This window comes from Nipponia nippon, unplaced genomic scaffold (genome assembly GCF_047370975.1).
Source record: "Nipponia nippon isolate SJK-2023a ecotype South Korea unplaced genomic scaffold, ASM4737097v1 scaffold_43, whole genome shotgun sequence".
In the NCBI taxonomy this organism is placed as follows: domain Eukaryota; kingdom Metazoa; phylum Chordata; class Aves; order Pelecaniformes; family Threskiornithidae; genus Nipponia; species Nipponia nippon.
In genome coordinates, this window is record NW_028262362.1 from 115557 (window position 1) to 133103 (window position 17547).

General features: G+C 59.2%; 2 protein-coding genes and 1 pseudogene across 3 annotated transcripts in view; 2 read left to right on the forward strand and 1 right to left on the reverse strand.

Annotated features, from left to right (window-relative positions):
- LOC148052828 (centrosomal protein of 164 kDa-like) overlaps positions 1 to 7611 on the forward strand; it is a 33895-nt pseudogene extending 26284 nt beyond the window's left edge. Inside the window, exons 25-31 of the transcript XR_015709136.1 lie at positions 635 to 749; positions 2050 to 2396; positions 2840 to 2906; positions 3406 to 3528; positions 4438 to 5361; positions 6346 to 6474; positions 7475 to 7611. The product of XR_015709136.1 is annotated as a centrosomal protein of 164 kDa-like (transcript). The remainder of the gene's footprint in view (positions 1 to 634; positions 750 to 2049; positions 2397 to 2839; positions 2907 to 3405; positions 3529 to 4437; positions 5362 to 6345; positions 6475 to 7474) is intronic.
- An 87-nt stretch (positions 7612 to 7698) lies between these two features.
- On the forward strand, positions 7699 to 14243 carry LOC148052829 (uncharacterized). The gene is made up of 4 exons (XM_087778251.1): positions 7699 to 7786; positions 8160 to 8271; positions 8450 to 8657; positions 12354 to 14243. Exons 1-4 carry the CDS (start codon positions 7705 to 7707, stop codon positions 12837 to 12839), a joined length of 888 nt encoding a protein of 295 aa, XP_087634377.1. The 5' UTR covers positions 7699 to 7704; the 3' UTR covers positions 12840 to 14243.
- Positions 14244 to 14386: 143 nt separating this feature from the next.
- LOC148052830 (centrosomal protein of 164 kDa-like) overlaps positions 14387 to 17547 on the reverse strand; it is a 42510-nt gene continuing 39349 nt past the window's right edge. The window contains exons 29-32 of the mRNA XM_087778254.1: positions 16886 to 17233; positions 16376 to 16442; positions 15760 to 15876; positions 14387 to 14850 (exon numbers count right to left, since the gene is read on the reverse strand). Of these exons, the coding sequence (XP_087634380.1) occupies positions 14751 to 14850; positions 15760 to 15876; positions 16376 to 16442; positions 16886 to 17233 (632 nt within the window). The 3' untranslated portion in view covers positions 14387 to 14750. The remainder of the gene's footprint in view (positions 14851 to 15759; positions 15877 to 16375; positions 16443 to 16885; positions 17234 to 17547) is intronic.

Sequence of the window (17547 nt, forward strand, 5' to 3'; positions counted from 1 at the left end):
TGTCTTATTAACTGCCTGTATCTTGGCCGAGACGGCAAACGCTGAGCCTTCCCTCTGCTGCTGACACCTGGACTCGCCGTTAAGCGTGGGGCTGCAGAGCGGATGCAGAAGGCAGCCTGAAAAAGCTGCGTGACTCGAGGCTCGAGAAAGCAAGGGCAGGTCACCTTGCGCGAGCTAGGCTCGGGTCTGCTTTCCCGACCGAGGCAAGCCCTGGGATCCGCTCGGCTCTGCCTGGGACCGCGGGGCCTTAGGCGCAGGGCGGCAGCAGATGCGAGAGCACGAGACCTTTGAGGGTCGAGCGCTTGTCCTTGGTGCAGAGAGAGAACCCAGCCCACGCGGGAGTTTTGAGGCTTATTTAAACCAAAGCACTTGGCCTCCTGCCTAGAAGGGCCCGTTCACGTGGCCGTTGGCTTTGGCCTCCAGTGCGCGCACGTGCTTCTTCCAGAGACCGAGCGGTCTCTTGACTTTCAGATTTTGCTGTCGGGGGCCGAAGACGAGTCTGCTGTCGCCTGGCCTATGCCCGTCTCCGCAGTCCAGCCTGCGGAGACTGGCTGTAGGCGGTATTCCAGCGGCTTTGATGTTTCGGGGACAGAACGGGAGGTTTTATTTGCGTTGTTTCCCTTCTTTTGACCAGCCGTCGGACGAAGATACGCTGAAGAGTGCCGCGTGCAAGAAGACGGTGACTTTTGATCTCGGCAGCTCTGAGGACACAGACAGCACATCCAGTGTGAATCTGCATCAGCCTAAACGTAAGCGCCTGACGGGCTTGATGTGCTGTGCCCAGCGCCTAATGCTTTAGACCTGGCTCTGGCTTTCCCTCTCGCCTCTCGGAGGTACCTTCTGCTCTTCTGACTCGTGCTCGCTAGCGCCCAAGGCAGGTCTGCCCTCCGTGACGGGGGCAGGTCCGTCCTCCGTGACGGGGACTGCTCTGCGTACAACGTTTTACGTGAGAAACTCCTTTCCCGCCTGTAGCGGCAGGTGAGAGGGATGGGACCTGCGTGAGAACTTGCCCTTTAAATCTCTACCGTTCTTTTTCGAGCGGATTATAAAATCCGGCTTCAGCTCTTCCCGCTGCTGTTGCAGAGCTGTCTTCCTCTTCTGCGGGTGTCCGGCCTTCCTCTTCCTCACGTCTCTGGCAGGAGAGGCTGCTGCAGTTCCCTCTGCCTGCTGCCTGTGCTTTTTTCTTTGCCTCCAGTTGCCTGTAACTGGAGTTGCGCGGGTGCGGAGGAGGGCTCCCCGTAAACAGCCGGGAAGGCAGGCGGGCTGTGTTGCTCGCAGAAGGGCTGGCAAGGCTGAAGCTTAAGGAAAAGTTGGAAAGCTTCCCTGTGGGAACAGACTGACAATCTGTCCGGTCTGGGATCATCTCTCTGGCCCTGGTCAGTAAAATACCCGCAGGCACGCGTGAAACTTAAGGGTCTTCTCTCGCCCTAAGACGAGAGCCCTTCCGTCAGGATGGTCCCATCGGTCCCACCTCCAGCCTGGCTGGTGGCCTCGACACCTTTGCTTTCTACGAGCGTGTGAAGTGTGACCAAGCCATTCTGCCTCCTGCTCAGCTGGCGCGCGGTGGGAGCGCTGAAGTACAGCGTGTCGGCCCGCGCCGGGGTCTCGCCGGAGGGGCAGGGTGCCGTACTGGGGGTTTCGGCCCTTGAGAGGGCTCGCCGCTTGCAAGGGAACCGCCGTTCACGGCTGCGTGCTGCAGGGTACAGTAGAACTCGGAGGGACGGAGCAGGGGGGTGAAGCGCACGCACCGGTGCCTATCCCGCTTGTCCTGCGGGCCCTGTTCTTGCAGCTTTGGAGGGTCTTGTCCCCGCTCTCTGGTTTCTCCTCCGCTTTGTGCCCAAGCAGCCTCCAAGGCACAAATCCTCGTTGTCAGCCCGTATCTGCTCTGTTGGCTGCAAAGCCAGGTTTCTGCCTCTCTATCCCGCTTAGCAGACGCTGATCAGGCTCGGCTCGGGGCGCGACGCGCAGTGGGGAGCGAGCCTCCTGCCGGGGAGGCGGCGTCTCCCTTGCCTTCCCAGTCACCCCTTTTTTCCCCCTCTCTTCTGCCAGTTGATTTGAGAACGGATTTGCGGCCTGCCCCCCAGCTGGACAAGATCAAGTACTTGACAGACTCCCTGCAGCGTATCAGCAGTGAACTGAGGGGGTCCTGGGCGTCTTGGGCGCTCCGAACGATCGCCAGTCTCCGCTCTTCACCTTGACACCCTGCGACGGCGTCCCTCCTTCTACCTATGCCTCCTTGGCAGGAGTCCAGGCAGGGAGCTCCCCGGTGCCCTCCACCGCGGCATCCCTGGTGGACCGGTGGGCCTGGAGCACTGGGCTGAGCTCCAGCCGCTCCTTCGCAGCCGAACAATCAGTGGACAGCTTCCTAGCAGAGAAATGGCACAAGTATTTCCCAGGTCAGTCTCCTGTCAATCCATCTGCTTGCTTGCCTGCGACTTTTGATTTACAGCCCTGCAGGTTCTAACGGGCTCACCCGTCCGATGCTGGTGCTGCCGATGGGAAGGGTGCTAATGAGATAAGGAACGAGAGCCTCGTTCCGGGAACTGCAGCATATGGCTGATCTCGTCGTCCTGCTTCTGGGGCAGTTCAGCCTTTCAGAGGCACCCAAGAAAGCCGTCGTTGCTGGCGAAGGGAGCAGAAGGAGATGGCCCTGCTTCACTGGAAGCCTCCTGTGAATTGCAGACAGGGTTCACCATCTCGGCTTCCTTAACGCCACCGTGTCCTCGGCCGGTGGCTCAGCTTGTAAGGACGGTCTGTCCATAGCACAGGAAAGCAAACGCGCCCAGATGTAAAGACTGGCGATTTCTCTGGGGGCCTGTACTTAATGTCTGTTTTCCAGGTGGGTTCCCGGTGCTCGGTGGCAGTTCCAAGCCTCTGGACAACAAGCTGGGATACGTACCTGCAGAGTAAGGGTCCTTTTCCTTCCGTTGTCGTTTCGTTGTCCTGCTTTTACTTCCCTGGAATGATTTGCGGGTCGCATTTCATAGAACGAGTAGATAGCAAAATCAAAAGGTACGTATTAAGCAGGCAAGTCAGAAGCTAGTAGTTATTACTGCCACGCGCTTGGCGGCGTGGCTGTGCTGACAGCCCTCGTTCCAGGACCAGGGTCCGAGGGTGTCGGCGCTGGGCCTCGCCGGCTCCGCCGTGCGGGCGGGTGGAGCGGAGGCTGCCGCCCCAGCCTTTCCAGTGCTGCACGGACTAAAAGGAGGACGGCAGCCTGATAGCGGGGGGCTGCTGCAGCGTTTCTCTACGATGGGGTTGGGCAGAGGACTTTGAGCCAAGAGGAGGTTGCTCTTTGTTCACCGTGGCTCTTTCTGTAGCAGCCCCTCATTTTCTTTGCCATTTCGGGGCTAGTTTCTGCCTAGACCTCTCTTTCCCACTTGCGCCGTCTCTCTCGTGCAACAGGGAGCAATTACGGCTGTTCCAGCAGTCCCAGATCTGGAGCCGTGAGTCGGACAAGATGAGTATTGAAGGAAGGATTGAGGCCATCAAGAAATGGCTAGAAGACTTCAAGAGGGATTCCAAAGTGTATCCTTTGCCTGCGTCTGGTCTTCTGTTGCACTCCACCTTCCTGCAGCGAGTAGGAGACGGCGGCAGGAGGTGAGGGAATCGGGCCCCAAAGCATCGAACAGCAATTTCGAAGCCTTAGCCTCTATTTTGGCGCCCGGTTCTGCAGAGGAATACGATGTTTAGCAGTTAGAGCGTGAGTGACCTGTTGGCTGTTCTTTGCCCTGGGCTTGACAGAGAAAGTCTCTTCCCTTTCCCCAGCCGGGCTGCGCCGCTCTGCGGTGCCACGGCTCTGCTGTGGTACGCAGCAGTTGGAGCTGGTGATGTGAGGATTAAAACCAAATGAACCAGAGGGTGCAGAACGGAGGAGGCAGCAGGGCCCTAGTCTCGGAGGCCTGCCTTTGGTGCCATCGCTCCAGCCCCAGCCCCGCGGGCGACTCCGCTAGGGGCAGTCCCCGCTGAGCAGCCCGGGACGAGGCGAGGGGGCCGGAGCCGTGCGGGCCTGGCGCGTGGGGTGGCCGCGTGGCCGGGCGGGGAGGGCTGGGGCTCCCCGGCGGAGCGTGCTCTCCAGCTCGGTTGGAGGCATGGCCTTGCATCGAATGAGGGAGGCCTCGGCGCTATTAGCGGGGCCGTTCCCAGGTTTGCGGGGTAACAGCATTATGCTGGGGCTGTCAGCATCTCCTCCGTGGCGTACGCTGAAATTAGCAGCAAACCCCTCAGGCCTCCGACAGCGCACGCTGTCCTGAGCACGGCGCTCCTTCGAATGCCCTAATCCCCCTTTAATTCCCTTTGGCTCGGATGCAGCGGGCTAAACGCAGCACGTGTGCGCGAGGCTGGCTCCCGCCCCTCGATACCTGTCCTGTCTGCTGGCTGTGCTCGTGCCTGCTAATCCCTCCCGTAAGCCGGGCTTTTCCTTCACCCAGCTGCCAGACCTCTCTTCCCAGGTGCACAGAAGCCCCCGGCCGGCAGCTCCAGCCTGCTTCAGCTCAGACTGGATGAAAACAGCAACATTAAAGTGTACCGCTACTAAAAGGGGGGCTTGGCGCCGGAGAGGCAGTGGCTGGGGCCCCTGCGGGCCCCCTCACGAGATGCTGGGTTTCGGTGATGCCCAGCCGCCTCCGCGCTGTCTTTGGGCCGTGCCCTTGAAATATAGGCTCTGCGCAAGAGAGCGGAGGAAGGAGGAAGCGAACTTCCCAGCTGGATTCTTCCAATCCTGTATTGTGTCCAAATATACTTTATAGACTGTTTAATCCAGTTCTCTCATTAGCATTCTAGCAGTCGTGAGCCAGAGCTGTGAATCACGGGGGACCCTGAGTAACCGGTCAAGGGGGAGGACGTTAATCCAGCCGCGGCTCTGCCAGAGGAAACGCGTCGGGGAACGAGCCCCCACCGGTGCCCGGCAAATGCCGAATTGCCGGTGGGCCAGGTCGCCTGGCCTCTGGTGCGCGCGGGAGCAGGGGAGGACGAGCAGCGAAAGGGCTGTAGCGTCGGGGGCAGAATCGGGGAACGGTGGTTTCCGACTCTCGGGAAACGTTGCTCTCTTTTCGGGGATGGAAGCAACTGGGACGAAACCAGGAGCGGCTTTTCAGGGCAGACCTGGGAAAGCGCTCCCTGCTCCCGCTTTCTGCCGCGCCGGCCAGAGCTGCGCAGGGATTTGTGTTGAAGCAGAATTGTGTTGGAGCGGAGGCTGTGTTGCAGGTGGCGGGAGGCTCTGGGAGAGAGGGAGGAGAGACGGAAAGAAATGCTGCCCCCAATGTGGCAGAGTCATCCCGCTCCCTGGGCTGAGCAGGGTTCCCTTTTGGCGGCTGCTGTTCACGCTGACCGTTCAGCTCCGGAGCCCGCGCCTTTCCACAGGTCGGTCCCGCCGGGATCGGTGCGCTCGTCTCCAGGCTTCAATTTAATCAAACTTAGCCACTCTCCCGTTCTGAAGAAAAAAATGAACGGAAAGGTCGCCGTGTGTGATGTTAATGAACCGCTTTGCTCTGCTGCTGCTGGCGGCCCGCTGCGGCTCCGCCAAATGGCTAGCTCGGGTTTCTAATGACCAGCGCGGGGTGGCGCCCGGTTAGCTGATAGGGACTCTCGTCGGTTTTGGGATACTTTTGTCTGTTGAAAAGCCACTTCCCTACTCTGTTTTTTGTTTCTTTTGCTGTTTCTAGGGACCCCAGTGCTAAATTTGTGGTGAGCTTTCTTCTGCTACGTTTAGCAGATTTAAAGACAGAATTGTTTCAATTACTGTTGGGGGAAAAAAGTCCGTTAAGTTCAGTTTTTTTGTAGAGCCTTAATTTGTGTCCCAATGAAGCATATGGTACAGGTAACGTAATCTACTAAATAATAGCTTCGCTCAACTCTTGGCTGAGAATAAGCAAATGTACAGAAGAGTTTTCTGGATGAACGTAAGACTTGCAATCCTGTCGCGTGATCGTTTATAGAAAGTGACCTTTGGGTCAACCAACCAACCAACCAACCAGTCGACTGGTAACAATGTGATCTTTTAAAGGAAAACAAAACAATAGGTGTGGGAAACGTTACAGCTCGGCACCTCGGCTGAAGGTGTTCCCCTCGCTGAGGGAAGCCTGGGGACTTCAGACATTTTGTTTTATTACGAAGCAGCGTTTTGAGGCGCAGGCGGGTTTTGCAGACGTGCTCCTATGGGACAGGAGCCCCTCTGGCGTAAGGAAAGCCTGGCCTGGTAAAGAACGCGTCGCCTCCCGACTGGACGTGGCTCCAGCAGAGCGAGGGCAGCGGCGTAACCCCGCTGCCGGCCGGCGTCGCGGTGGGTTTGCATCTCCCCTTTCTCCTCGGCTGTCCTCTCACCTCCCTTTCTTTTTGTCTTCGCAGCCTGCAGAGAGCTGTAAGCCCACCAGCCAGACCAAGAAGTTGCTGGGCTTGGTCTGTGAAGAGAAGAGTTCCCTGAACACAGCGGCCGTAGATAAAGGGAGAAACGAAGAGGAGGCAAGCGAGGACGAGGTAGTTTGCGCGCCTTGGCTCTCAACGCCTGTCGGTGACCGTAGCGCGTGAGGCCTCGGAGTGAGGCTGACGAGGAAAGCAGAGGCGTGCGTTGAGCATTTGGGGGGTTTCGGGGTGAAAGCTGGCCTGAGCTCGTCCTTGCGCTGGGTTTGCGCGGCGGGACTGGACGGGAAGGCCCTGTCCCCGCTCCTGCCGCTCCTCGTGCTGGGAGCCTGCTGGGCCACCTGGCCTGCGTGAGGCTAAGGTGGCGGTGCCGAGCCGCGGCGGGGGCGGCTGGGCTGGGGAAACTGACTTGCGCCTGCCTCAGCCCGTGGTGAACGGGGTGTAAGGGCTCAGCTGCGCAGGGCCGCCCGCCGTCTTTGAGCTAAATAGCGAAGCTCCGGAGGTGGGACACGTTGAATTAGGATCCTTTGAGAGCTTCCGAAAGGTCCCCTGGGAAGGCGAGAGGGGCCGGGGCGAGCCGGCTGCGGCGGGAAGCTGCCTCGTCCCTGGGCAGCGCGGGTTCAGCCCAGGGACTGCCCTCGAAAAGCTGGGCTGCGCTCTGGGAAACACGTCTTCTCCCTTTCTCGTTTCGCCTTATGTTTGGCCTGTTTAAAAAGTCCCCAAAGCAAGCGCTCATCTCCTCTGCAGGAGCCTAAAAGCCGGGGGCTCCGATTGTGACTCCTGTGCCGCTTCAGCTCCGCTCCCTCTTCCCGCGGCCCCCGCGCGGCGCGCGCGGAAGGGCTTTGATTCGGCTTCGCCGTAAGCAGAGCGGAGAGCTCTGCCCTCTTGCGTGTTTTCCGTCCTTGGGAGGGTGCCGAACCGCAGAGCGGAGGGCTGCTGGCTGTGCAGGTGTATCCCAGCGGCGCGCAGGTGGGCTCCATCTCCTCGTTGCCAAATGAACAAAGCCTGAAGCAAAACCCAGTTCCAGCAGCTTCTACCCTTTGTAGGGAAGGGGGGGAAACGCGCGTGGAAATAACGTGCCATTTCTCCTCTCTTTGCGCTCTTCGTTCGCTTTGAGCCGTGTCCTCCCGCCTTGACCAGAATCCATCAGTTCTGGCCGCCTTCGCTCTTTGCCCTTCCCGTCTGCACCCGCCCTCGGCAGCCCCTGGCTCCCCTGCACCGCCCCGGTGCCGAGGACCCCGCGGGGCTCTGCCACGCGCCGGGCGACGAGGAAGCTTTATTTCTGCCGGCGCGCGTTCGATCGTTGTGATCTGCCTTACTCCTCCGTGCTGCCAGGTGCCGGGAGCCATGGCGGGATCGATGGTGCGCATCGGGGACCAGCTCATCCTGGAAGAAGACTACGACGAGACGTACATTCCCAGCGAGCAAGGTAACCGATGCCTGGCCTCCCGGGAGCCGCGACGAGGGATTCAAGCGCGCGAGCCGCTCCTGGGCGTATTGAGAAAACGGGAATCGGGGAGAGCGTGGGGGGAGAGGGCAGGATAAATGGGATTTTGTAGAAGGCGGAGCTGAAAAATTAGCTGTCTGGTTGCGAAGATAAATGCCGTTTGCCAGTCTTCCTCCCTGCTTTACCGGCCTGGCAGGACGTGCTTGCTGACCCAGGGCTGTCTCAGCAGCTTTGAGCAGCTTCCTCTCGGGATCGGGGTTTCCCCGTGCGCCCGTTGCTTTAGCCGAGGAGGTTGCCTTTATTGTGTAGTGCCCGGTGTAGACCGTCGCCACAGGTCCCTCTTCCGTTTTCCTAGAAATCCACGACTTTGCACGGGAGATCGGCATCGACCCCGAGAAGGAGCCGGAGCTGATCTGGCTGGCCAGGGAAGGCATCGTGGCCCCGTTGCCACCCGAGTGGAAGCCCTGGTGAGAGCTCTGTCGGCAGCTGCCCTCGGAGGCTCCTGGCCTCCCTGCCCTTCCCCTGCTCTGGGCTGCCCGCGTGGGCAGGGGACCGGCTGGCCGGGGGGGCTAATGCCACAACAGGGGGGCTTCCTGCGGGCGGGGAAGTACCGGGCTCGCTCTTCACGCTGTTTTTGCCACGCAGCCAGGATATCACCGGCGATATCTATTACTTCAACTTTGCCAACGGCCAGTCCACGTGGGACCACCCCTGCGACGATCGCTACAGGGAGCTTGTCGTTCAGGAGCGAGAGAAGCTGCTGGCACGCGGCAGCTTGAAAAAGAAAGAGAAGAAGAAAGAAAAGAAAGAGGAGGCAGACAAGAAGGAGAAGCAGTTGCTGAAGCAACCCACCGTGAGTAGGCTCTGCTGCTTGCAGTGCTCCCGGGGAGGAGGAGCGGGCTGGGCGGAGGATGAACACGGGGCTGTGAATTAGGGGCTGACCCCGTGCTCTTGCTGCTTCGGGATGGGAACAGCGACCCCCTGGCAAGGGATCCTGTTCAGTAAGGTTGCGAGTGGGATGAAAATCCCACAGAAGTGGGGTCGCGAACCCACAGAAGCTGGCGAGCTTGGCTTTCGAAGGACGCGCCTGGCGCGGGGGTGCCGCAGCCCTGCGATGCTAGAGCTGAGGGGGGAGATGGCCCAGACCAGAGAAGCTGCAGGGAGTTAGGGCAAAATAGAGGAGAAGGTGAAGGAGCAGGTGGGAATGAGGTCCTTTGTGACGGCCCTTCCGTTGTAAGCGTTTCTGGAGACCTGAGGGGTGAAGTTTTGCTTCCAAGGTAATTTTCAGGGGAAAATGGGCAAAACCATCCTGCTGGAGGCCACGTAAGCAGATGTGGCGTTAGTTTTAGTGGTTTTCCTAAAGCTCAGGAGGTAGCTTGAAAGAGCCTTTGTTCGAGGCCTTCCTTGCGTGGCAAACGCTGCACAACTCGCACCTTGCTTTAGTTTTGCAAGGACGCGAAGTGCCTTCTGAACCCAAAACCAAGTGATGGGCGGTAACTCAAGCGGGATGGCAACGTGAAATACAAAATCATCCTTCGTTTTGGCTCTGAGACTCTGTGTAGTAAGCACGCTACAAAGTCAGTCTTTTCCCTGGAGGTCCCACGCTCTAAACTGGGGGGGGAATAGCTTATTCAGCTATTTTTAGCTTAATTTAGCTTGCTGAATCTCAAGTCCCGGAGTGATTGAGTTGGTTAAGGTGATAAGAAACCGTAAGTTGCGGTCAGCTCTCCTGCCGCCGTGGCCAGTACCTCGAGAAAGGGGCTCTCTTCCCTCTCAAAGGAAAGAAAAATGGGAAAAAGTGTTTGAGCTTTCCCAGACGAGGGCAGGAGCAGTCCCAGCGGCTGCAGGCCGTTGGTTGGCAGGTGGGCGCAGTACCGACTTGTCTGAGCGCAGTTTGGTCCCTGGGCTGCTGCTGTTGTTGTCTTAGGAGGTGAAGGCGATCGGGGGCTGGAGCACCTCTGCTGTGAGGACAGGCTGAGAGTTGGGGTGGTTCAGCCTGGAGGAGAGAAGGCTGCGGGGGGACCTTGTAGCAGCCTCCCGGTGCCCGAAGGGGGCCTGCAAGAAGGCTGGAGAGGGGCTTTTTCCGAGGGCATGCCATGACGGGACAGGGGGTAATGGCTGTAAACTGAAAGAGGGCAGATTTAGATTATATATAAGAAGAAATTCTTTACTGTGAGGGTGGTGAGGCACTGGCACAGGGTGCCCAGAGAAGCTCTGAAGCCTTGTGCTCCAGCCCCTGCCCCAGCCTCGCTGCCCTGCTCTGGCCACGCTCCAGCCCCTCCATGGCCGCCTTGGGGTGAGGGGCCCAGCGCTGAGCACGGCATTCGAGGGGCGGCCTCCCCAGTGCCCAGCACAGGGGCACCATCCCTGCCCTGCTCCTGCTGGCCACGCCGTTCCTGACACAAGCCAGGATGCCACTGGCCCTCTTGGCCGCCTGGGCACGCTGCTGGCTCATGTTCAGCGGCTGTCGACCAGCGCCCCCAGGCCCTTTCCCGCCGGGCAGCTCCCAGCCGCTCCTCCCCACGCCTGCAGCGGTGCCTGGGGTTGCTGTGCCCCCAGTGCAGGACCCGGCCCTGAGCCTTGCTGCCCCTCACCCCGTGGCCTGGGCCCATCGCCCCAGCCTGGCCAGGGCCCTCTGCAGGGCCTCCCTGCCCTCCGGCAGATCGACGCTCCCGCCCGACTGGGTGTCCCCTGCAAACTGACTGAGGGTGCCCTCCATCCCCTCGTCCAGGTCATTGATAAAGATATTAAACAGAATGGGCCCCAGTACTCGGCCCTGGGGATCACCCCTGGTGACCGCCCACCAACTGGGTTTAACTCCATTCACCGCCACTCTCTGGGCTTGGCCATCCAGCCGGTTTCTTACCCAGCAAAGAGTACGCCCGTCCAAGCTGGGAGCAGCCAGTTTCTCCAGGAGAATGCTGTGGGAAAGGGTGCCAAAGGCTTTACTAAAGTGCAGGCAGACGGCACCCGCAGCCTTTCCCTCCTCCACTGAGCGGGCCACCTTGTCGTAGGAGACCAGGTCAGTCAAGCAGGACCTGCCTTTCACAAACCCACGCTGCTCCCTCTGGGAATAGCTGGACCCTTTTGCTCTGTTTTGCCCAAACTTTTTCCCCCTGTTGCCTATCGCAGGATCCTGCCCTTCCCTGGGAAGAACGTTCCAGGCCGTTTTGTCTTTGTCCATGAGTAATTGCTTCAATTTAATCAAACTTAGCCACTCTCCCGTTCTGAAGAAAAAAATGAACGGAAAGGTCGCCGTGTGTGATGTTAATGAACCGCTTTGCTCTGCTGCTGCTGGCGGCCCGCTGCGGCTCCGCCAAATGGCTAGCTCGGGTTTCTAATGACCAGCGCGGGGTGGCGCCCGGTTAGCTGATAGGGACTCGGACTATAAATACCAGATAAACTGCGGGTTATCCTGAAGGTTGTAATCAGCCCGGTGGAAGTGAGTTTATCTTTGCTGAAGGACAGCTCACACCCTCTGCTCCGTACGTGTAGTTGATGGCCATCTATAGAAAATAATTAGTCAAGCCCAGAAGGTGTGATTTCTTCTGTTGCCGTTGCTGTGGCGCTGACTTGGCGGAAGGAGGATCGGCGTATATCGGCTCCCTCTCCCCATCCCTCGGCGTGCGGGTGAATTAACTCTGTTTGCAGTCTGTAATCTCGTATGGGCGCAGAGTGCAGGAGCTGTGATTTCTGAACGCACGCGTGTGCCGCTGAAGCAACAGCCCGCGGCCGTGCTGGCACGCTACGAAAAAAATCCTGGCGTAGGTGTGCTTCTAGCGTAAGCTGTGCGGTGTGCGGCAGGGCGAGGCTGCTGGGGCGGGCAGTTCCGCGAAGCCCAACAGAAGGACCCCGTTGCTGGGTGAGGATAACTGGCGATGTCGGGCGTGCGTCGCGCAGAGGTGGGGGTGCTGGAGGGCTCCCGGGGCTCTTGCTGCGCTTTGAAAGGGAGAGGTGTGTTCAGGAGCCCCTTACTGCTGCAGCAGAGCTGCTTTGCACTGCTCGTGCCTTTTCTGCTGGTGCAAGGTGAGGAAGCAGCCTGGGTTTCGGTCTGCGAGGAGGCGGTAGTTGCAGCTTGTGGAGAGTAGGAGGCTCCTTGCCATCGGAGTGGTTTCTGCTTCACGGTTTCACGCCGTGCGGAGTCGCAGGGCAAACGGAGGCGAAGCTGCCCGGTTTGCCTGGGGTGCGAGTTGGTAAGAGCCCTCCCAGAGGGTGCTGCGAGGGGGTACGCGCAGCTGCGTCGGCTCCCGTGGCGGCCGTCCTGCCCTCGCTTTGGTTTTGGGGTGATGCCCGCGGATTTTCCGAATCGCCTCGCTGCTGTCGAGTGAATCGCTGTATTCAGATGGGTCTTTGGAGGGGTCAGAAATAGCATGGGTTCTCCTACGGCAAGAAGCAAAATCGCAAAGCTTTGGGTGACTTTAAGACCAGTTTGATTGCCTTCCATACCGCCCCTTTCAAAGACAAGGAGCTTCATTAAGATAAAAAACACGCTCGTTTCTTGGGCTCAGGCTTTTTTTTTGGTTTTAATCTGTTGCTTTTCTATGCACAGGGCCTCAGCGACCCAGAGCTAGCAGTGGCTGCTGCAGGAACCGCCGGCCCCTGGGAGCACCCAACCTGCCCCGCAGTCCGCCCGCTCGCGCTTCCACATCGGCTCTGGTCAGCGCGAGACGGCAATTTGCCAGAGCGCGGTTACTGGGCGTTTGACTTCTGCCCAAAATTATCGCCAGAGGAGAGCAGGCGGGGTGCAATCAGCCCAGCAGGACCCGCTCGAGGGCAGGCGCCGACTGAAGCTGCCGCTCTGAGCTCGGGACCAGACCGCGACCAGCTCACGCAGCGAGGAGCGGCAGAACCCGCCGGCCTCGGGAGAAAAACAGCCCCGAGCCAAAGCTTAGTCACCCAAAGGTTCGACCGCCTCTGCCGGCAGCGGGGCGGCCCGCAAAGCTCACAACCAAACGTGCGAGAAGCAGGCAAAGGCTCCCTCATCAGTATGCAAACAAAACCGCGAGCACGTCCTACTTTCTCGCTGTTTTATTAAAGCTGTGGCGTCTTGTTCAAACGTTAGCCGCATCCTGCGTACAGCGTGTACCATACACAGACCGCATATTTTAACCATGTATTTTTATCAAAGTGCAACTGGAACGCTGTCAGCTTTAAACCCGGAGCTGCGGCACACGGAAAGAACGCCATTTGTCTGAGAGACCTTCTCAGGGCTGTGCGAGCCGTCCATCGGACCGGAGAGGAGGCCAGAGAAATCAAACCCCTGGGGACTTGCCAAAAAGCACCAGTTCGGAGCCTCACCTGCAACTCACCAAGCGAGAAACGAGAGCTCACGGCCCCCTTGCAGTCCAGTTCGCAGAGGGTCACGAATGCGCCACCGAATCGCGCGCTGGCCGTGAGGCTCTGCAGAGGCCTCAGTGACATCATAATTCCGGAACCCGGGAGAACGCCTGCGAGCGGCCTTTCTTTAGCGCTGCTCCAGAAGAGGAGTCCTTACTACGCTTCCTTTTCCCTGGGGGCGAGGGCGTCTGGAAAGACCGGTCCCTAGCTGTGCTCCCTGTCAGGTTCTTCCTGAGGACAGGACAGATATGCCAAACGAGAGCCATCGGGATTCTTACGCTTCAAACCAGGACGCAGATACGGCCCTTCGAGGAGCACCCGCACCACAACCCCATGCACCCACGTATCCGGCAATACTGGGCACACAAAAAGACTGCTCTCCCGGCAAGTTTACCTCAGTTACTAGAACATCCCAGAATAATTTCTTTAGCTGGCAGAACCCTATTTCAGGGACAGATACAGACAAAACGTTTGTTAACGCTACCCCTTAATGACCGCAGATGCCACCCTCCAGAAGAGGGAACGACGCCGATCAGACAGAGAGGCGGAGGAGGCGGGCGCTTTTCCTCCTGCAAAAACAGGCCACTATGGGTTTTCTACGGATTTCAGAGCTAGGACAAGTCAAGCGGGTTATAGTTGGTTTAGCTGATCTTTTTACAAGCTGTAACGCATTTTACCTGCAGCTGAGTGCCACCAACTGATGTGAAATTCCTGCCCATCCAATCATTACTTCCAGCGATCGGCGTAAGCCTGGAGACGAGCGCACCGATCCCGGCGGGACCGGCCTGTGGAAAGGCGCGGGCTCCGGAGCTGAACGGTCAGCGTGAACAGCAGCCGCCAAAAGGGAACCCTGCTCAGCCCAGGGAGCGGGATGACTCTGCCACATTGGGGGCAGCATTTCTTTCCGTCTCTCCTCCCTCTCTCCCAGAGCCTCCCGCCACCTGCAACACAGCCTCCGCTCCAACACAATTCTGCTTCAACACAAATCCCTGCGCAGCTCTGGCCGGCGCGGCAGAAAGCGGGAGCAGGGAGCGCTTTCCCAGGTCTGCCCTGAAAAGCCGCTCCTGGTTTCGTCCCAGTTGCTTCCATCCCCGAAAAGAGAGCAACGTTTCCCGAGAGTCGGAAACCACCGTTCCCCGATTCTGCCCCCGACGCTACAGCCCTTTCGCTGCTCGTCCTCCCCTGCTCCCGCGCGCACCAGAGGCCAGGCGACCTGGCCCACCGGCAATTCGGCATTTGCCGGGCACCGGTGGGGGCTCGTTCCCCGACGCGTTTCCTCTGGCAGAGCCGCGGCTGGATTAACGTCCTCCCCCTTGACCGGTTACTCAGGGTCCCCCGTGATTCACAGCTCTGGCTCACGACTGCTAGAATGCTAATGAGAGAACTGGATTAAACAGTCTATAAAGTATATTTGGACACAATACAGGATTGGAAGAATCCAGCTGGGAAGTTCGCTTCCTCCTTCCTCCGCTCTCTTGCGCAGAGCCTATATTTCAAGGGCACGGCCCAAAGACAGCGCGGAGGCGGCTGGGCATCACCGAAACCCAGCATCTCGTGAGGGGGCCCGCAGGGGCCCCAGCCACTGCCTCTCCGGCGCCAAGCCCCCCTTTTAGTAGCGGTACACTTTAATGTTGCTGTTTTCATCCAGTCTGAGCTGAAGCAGGCTGGAGCTGCCGGCCGGGGGCTTCTGTGCACCTGGGAAGAGAGGTCTGGCAGCTGGGTGAAGGAAAAGCCCGGCTTACGGGAGGGATTAGCAGGCACGAGCACAGCCAGCAGACAGGACAGGTATCGAGGGGCGGGAGCCAGCCTCGCGCACACGTGCTGCGTTTAGCCCGCTGCATCCGAGCCAAAGGGAATTAAAGGGGGATTAGGGCATTCGAAGGAGCGCCGTGCTCAGGACAGCGTGCGCTGTCGGAGGCCTGAGGGGTTTGCTGCTAATTTCAGCGTACGCCACGGAGGAGATGCTGACAGCCCCAGCATAATGCTGTTACCCCGCAAACCTGGGAACGGCCCCGCTAATAGCGCCGAGGCCTCCCTCATTCGATGCAAGGCCATGCCTCCAACCGAGCTGGAGAGCACGCTCCGCCGGGGAGCCCCAGCCCTCCCCGCCCGGCCACGCGGCCACCCCACGCGCCAGGCCCGCGCGGCTCCGGCCCCCTCGCCTCGTCCCGGGCTGCTCAGCGGGGACTGCCCCTAGCGGAGTCGCCCGCGGGGCTGGGGCTGGAGCGATGGCACCAAAGGCAGGCCTCCGAGACTAGGGCCCTGCTGCCTCCTCCGTTCTGCACCCTCTGGTTCATTTGGTTTTAATCCTCACATCACCAGCTCCAACTGCTGCGTACCACAGCAGAGCCGTGGCACCGCAGAGCGGCGCAGCCCGGCTGGGGAAAGGGAAGAGACTTTCTCTGTCAAGCCCAGGGCAAAGAACAGCCAACAGGTCACTCACGCTCTAACTGCTAAACATCGTATTCCTCTGCAGAACCGGGCGCCAAAATAGAGGCTAAGGCTTCGAAATTGCTGTTCGATGCTTTGGGGCCCGATTCCCTCACCTCCTGCCGCCGTCTCCTACTCGCTGCAGGAAGGTGGAGTGCAACAGAAGACCAGACGCAGGCAAAGGATACACTTTGGAATCCCTCTTGAAGTCTTCTAGCCATTTCTTGATGGCCTCAATCCTTCCTTCAATACTCATCTTGTCCGACTCACGGCTCTGGGACTGCTGGAACAGCCGTAATTGCTCCCTGTTGCACGAGAGAGACGGCGCAAGTGGGAAAGAGAGGTCTAGGCAGAAACTAGCCCCGAAATGGCAAAGAAAATGAGGGGCTGCTACAGAAAGAGCCACGGTGAACAAAGAGCAACCTCCTCTTGGCTCAAAGTCCTCTGCCCAACCCCATCGTAGAGAAACACTGCAGCAGCCCCCCGCTATCAGGCTGCCGTCCTCCTTTTAGTCCGTGCAGCACTGGAAAGGCTGGGGCGGCAGCCTCCGCTCCACCCGCCCGCCCGGCGGAGCCGGCGAGGCCCAGCGCCGACACCCTCGGACCCTGGTCCTGGAACGAGGGCTGTCAGCACAGCCACGCCGCCAAGCGCGTGGCAGTAATAACTACTAGCTTCTGACTTGTCTGCTTAATACGTAGCTTTTGATTTTGCTATCTACTCGTTCTATGAAATGCGACCCGCAAATCATTCCAGGGAAATAAAAGCAGGACAACGAAACGACAACGGAAGGAAAAGGACCCTTACTCTGCAGGTACGTATCCCAGCTTGTTGTCCAGAGGCTTGGAACTGCCACCGAGCACCGGGAACCCACCTGGAAAACAGACATTAAGTACAGGCCCCCAGAGAAATCGCCAGTCTTTACATCTGGGCGCGTTTGCTTTCCTGTGCTATGGACAGACCGTCCTTACAAGCTGAGCCACCGGCCGAGGACACGGTGGCGTTAAGGAAGCCGAGATGGTGAACCCTGTCTGCAATTCACAGGAGGCTTCCAGTGAAGCAGGGCCATCTCCTTCTGCTCCCTTCGCCAGCAACGACGGCTTTCTTGGGTGCCTCTGAAAGGCTGAACTGCCCCAGAAGCAGGACGACGAGATCAGCCATATGCTGCAGTTCCCGGAACGAGGCTCTCGTTCCTTATCTCATTAGCACCCTTCCCATCGGCAGCACCAGCATCGGACGGGTGAGCCCGTTAGAACCTGCAGGGCTGTAAATCAAAAGTCGCAGGCAAGCAAGCAGATGGATTGACAGGAGACTGACCTGGGAAATACTTGTGCCATTTCTCTGCTAGGAAGCTGTCCACTGATTGTTCGGCTGCGAAGGAGCGGCTGGAGCTCAGCCCAGTGCTCCAGGCCCACCGGTCCACCAGGGATGCCGCGGTGGAGGGCACCGGGGAGCTCCCTGCCTGGACTCCTGCCAAGGAGGCATAGGTAGAAGGAGGGACGCCGTCGCAGGGTGTCAAGGTGAAGAGCGGAGACTGGCGATCGTTCGGAGCGCCCAAGACGCCCAGGACCCCCCTCAGTTCACTGCTGATACGCTGCAGGGAGTCTGTCAAGTACTTGATCTTGTCCAGCTGGGGGGCAGGCCGCAAATCCGTTCTCAAATCAACTGGCAGAAGAGAGGGGGAAAAAAGGGGTGACTGGGAAGGCAAGGGAGACGCCGCCTCCCCGGCAGGAGGCTCGCTCCCCACTGCGCGTCGCGCCCCGAGCCGAGCCTGATCAGCGTCTGCTAAGCGGGATAGAGAGGCAGAAACCTGGCTTTGCAGCCAACAGAGCAGATACGGGCTGACAACGAGGATTTGTGCCTTGGAGGCTGCTTGGGCACAAAGCGGAGGAGAAACCAGAGAGCGGGGACAAGACCCTCCAAAGCTGCAAGAACAGGGCCCGCAGGACAAGCGGGATAGGCACCGGTGCGTGCGCTTC

Excerpts from the sequence above, each read along its gene's own strand:
- LOC148052829 (XM_087778251.1), top strand. The coding sequence starts at position 7,705 with ATGGCGGGATCGATGGTGCGCATCGGGGACCAGCTCATCCTGGAAGAA. Across the intron at positions 7,787-8,159 it reads GTACATTCCCAGCGAGCAAG|AAATCCACGACTTTGCACGG; the intron begins GTAACCGATGCC and ends CCGTTTTCCTAG. Across the intron at positions 8,272-8,449 it reads CCACCCGAGTGGAAGCCCTG|CCAGGATATCACCGGCGATA; the intron begins GTGAGAGCTCTG and ends TTTGCCACGCAG.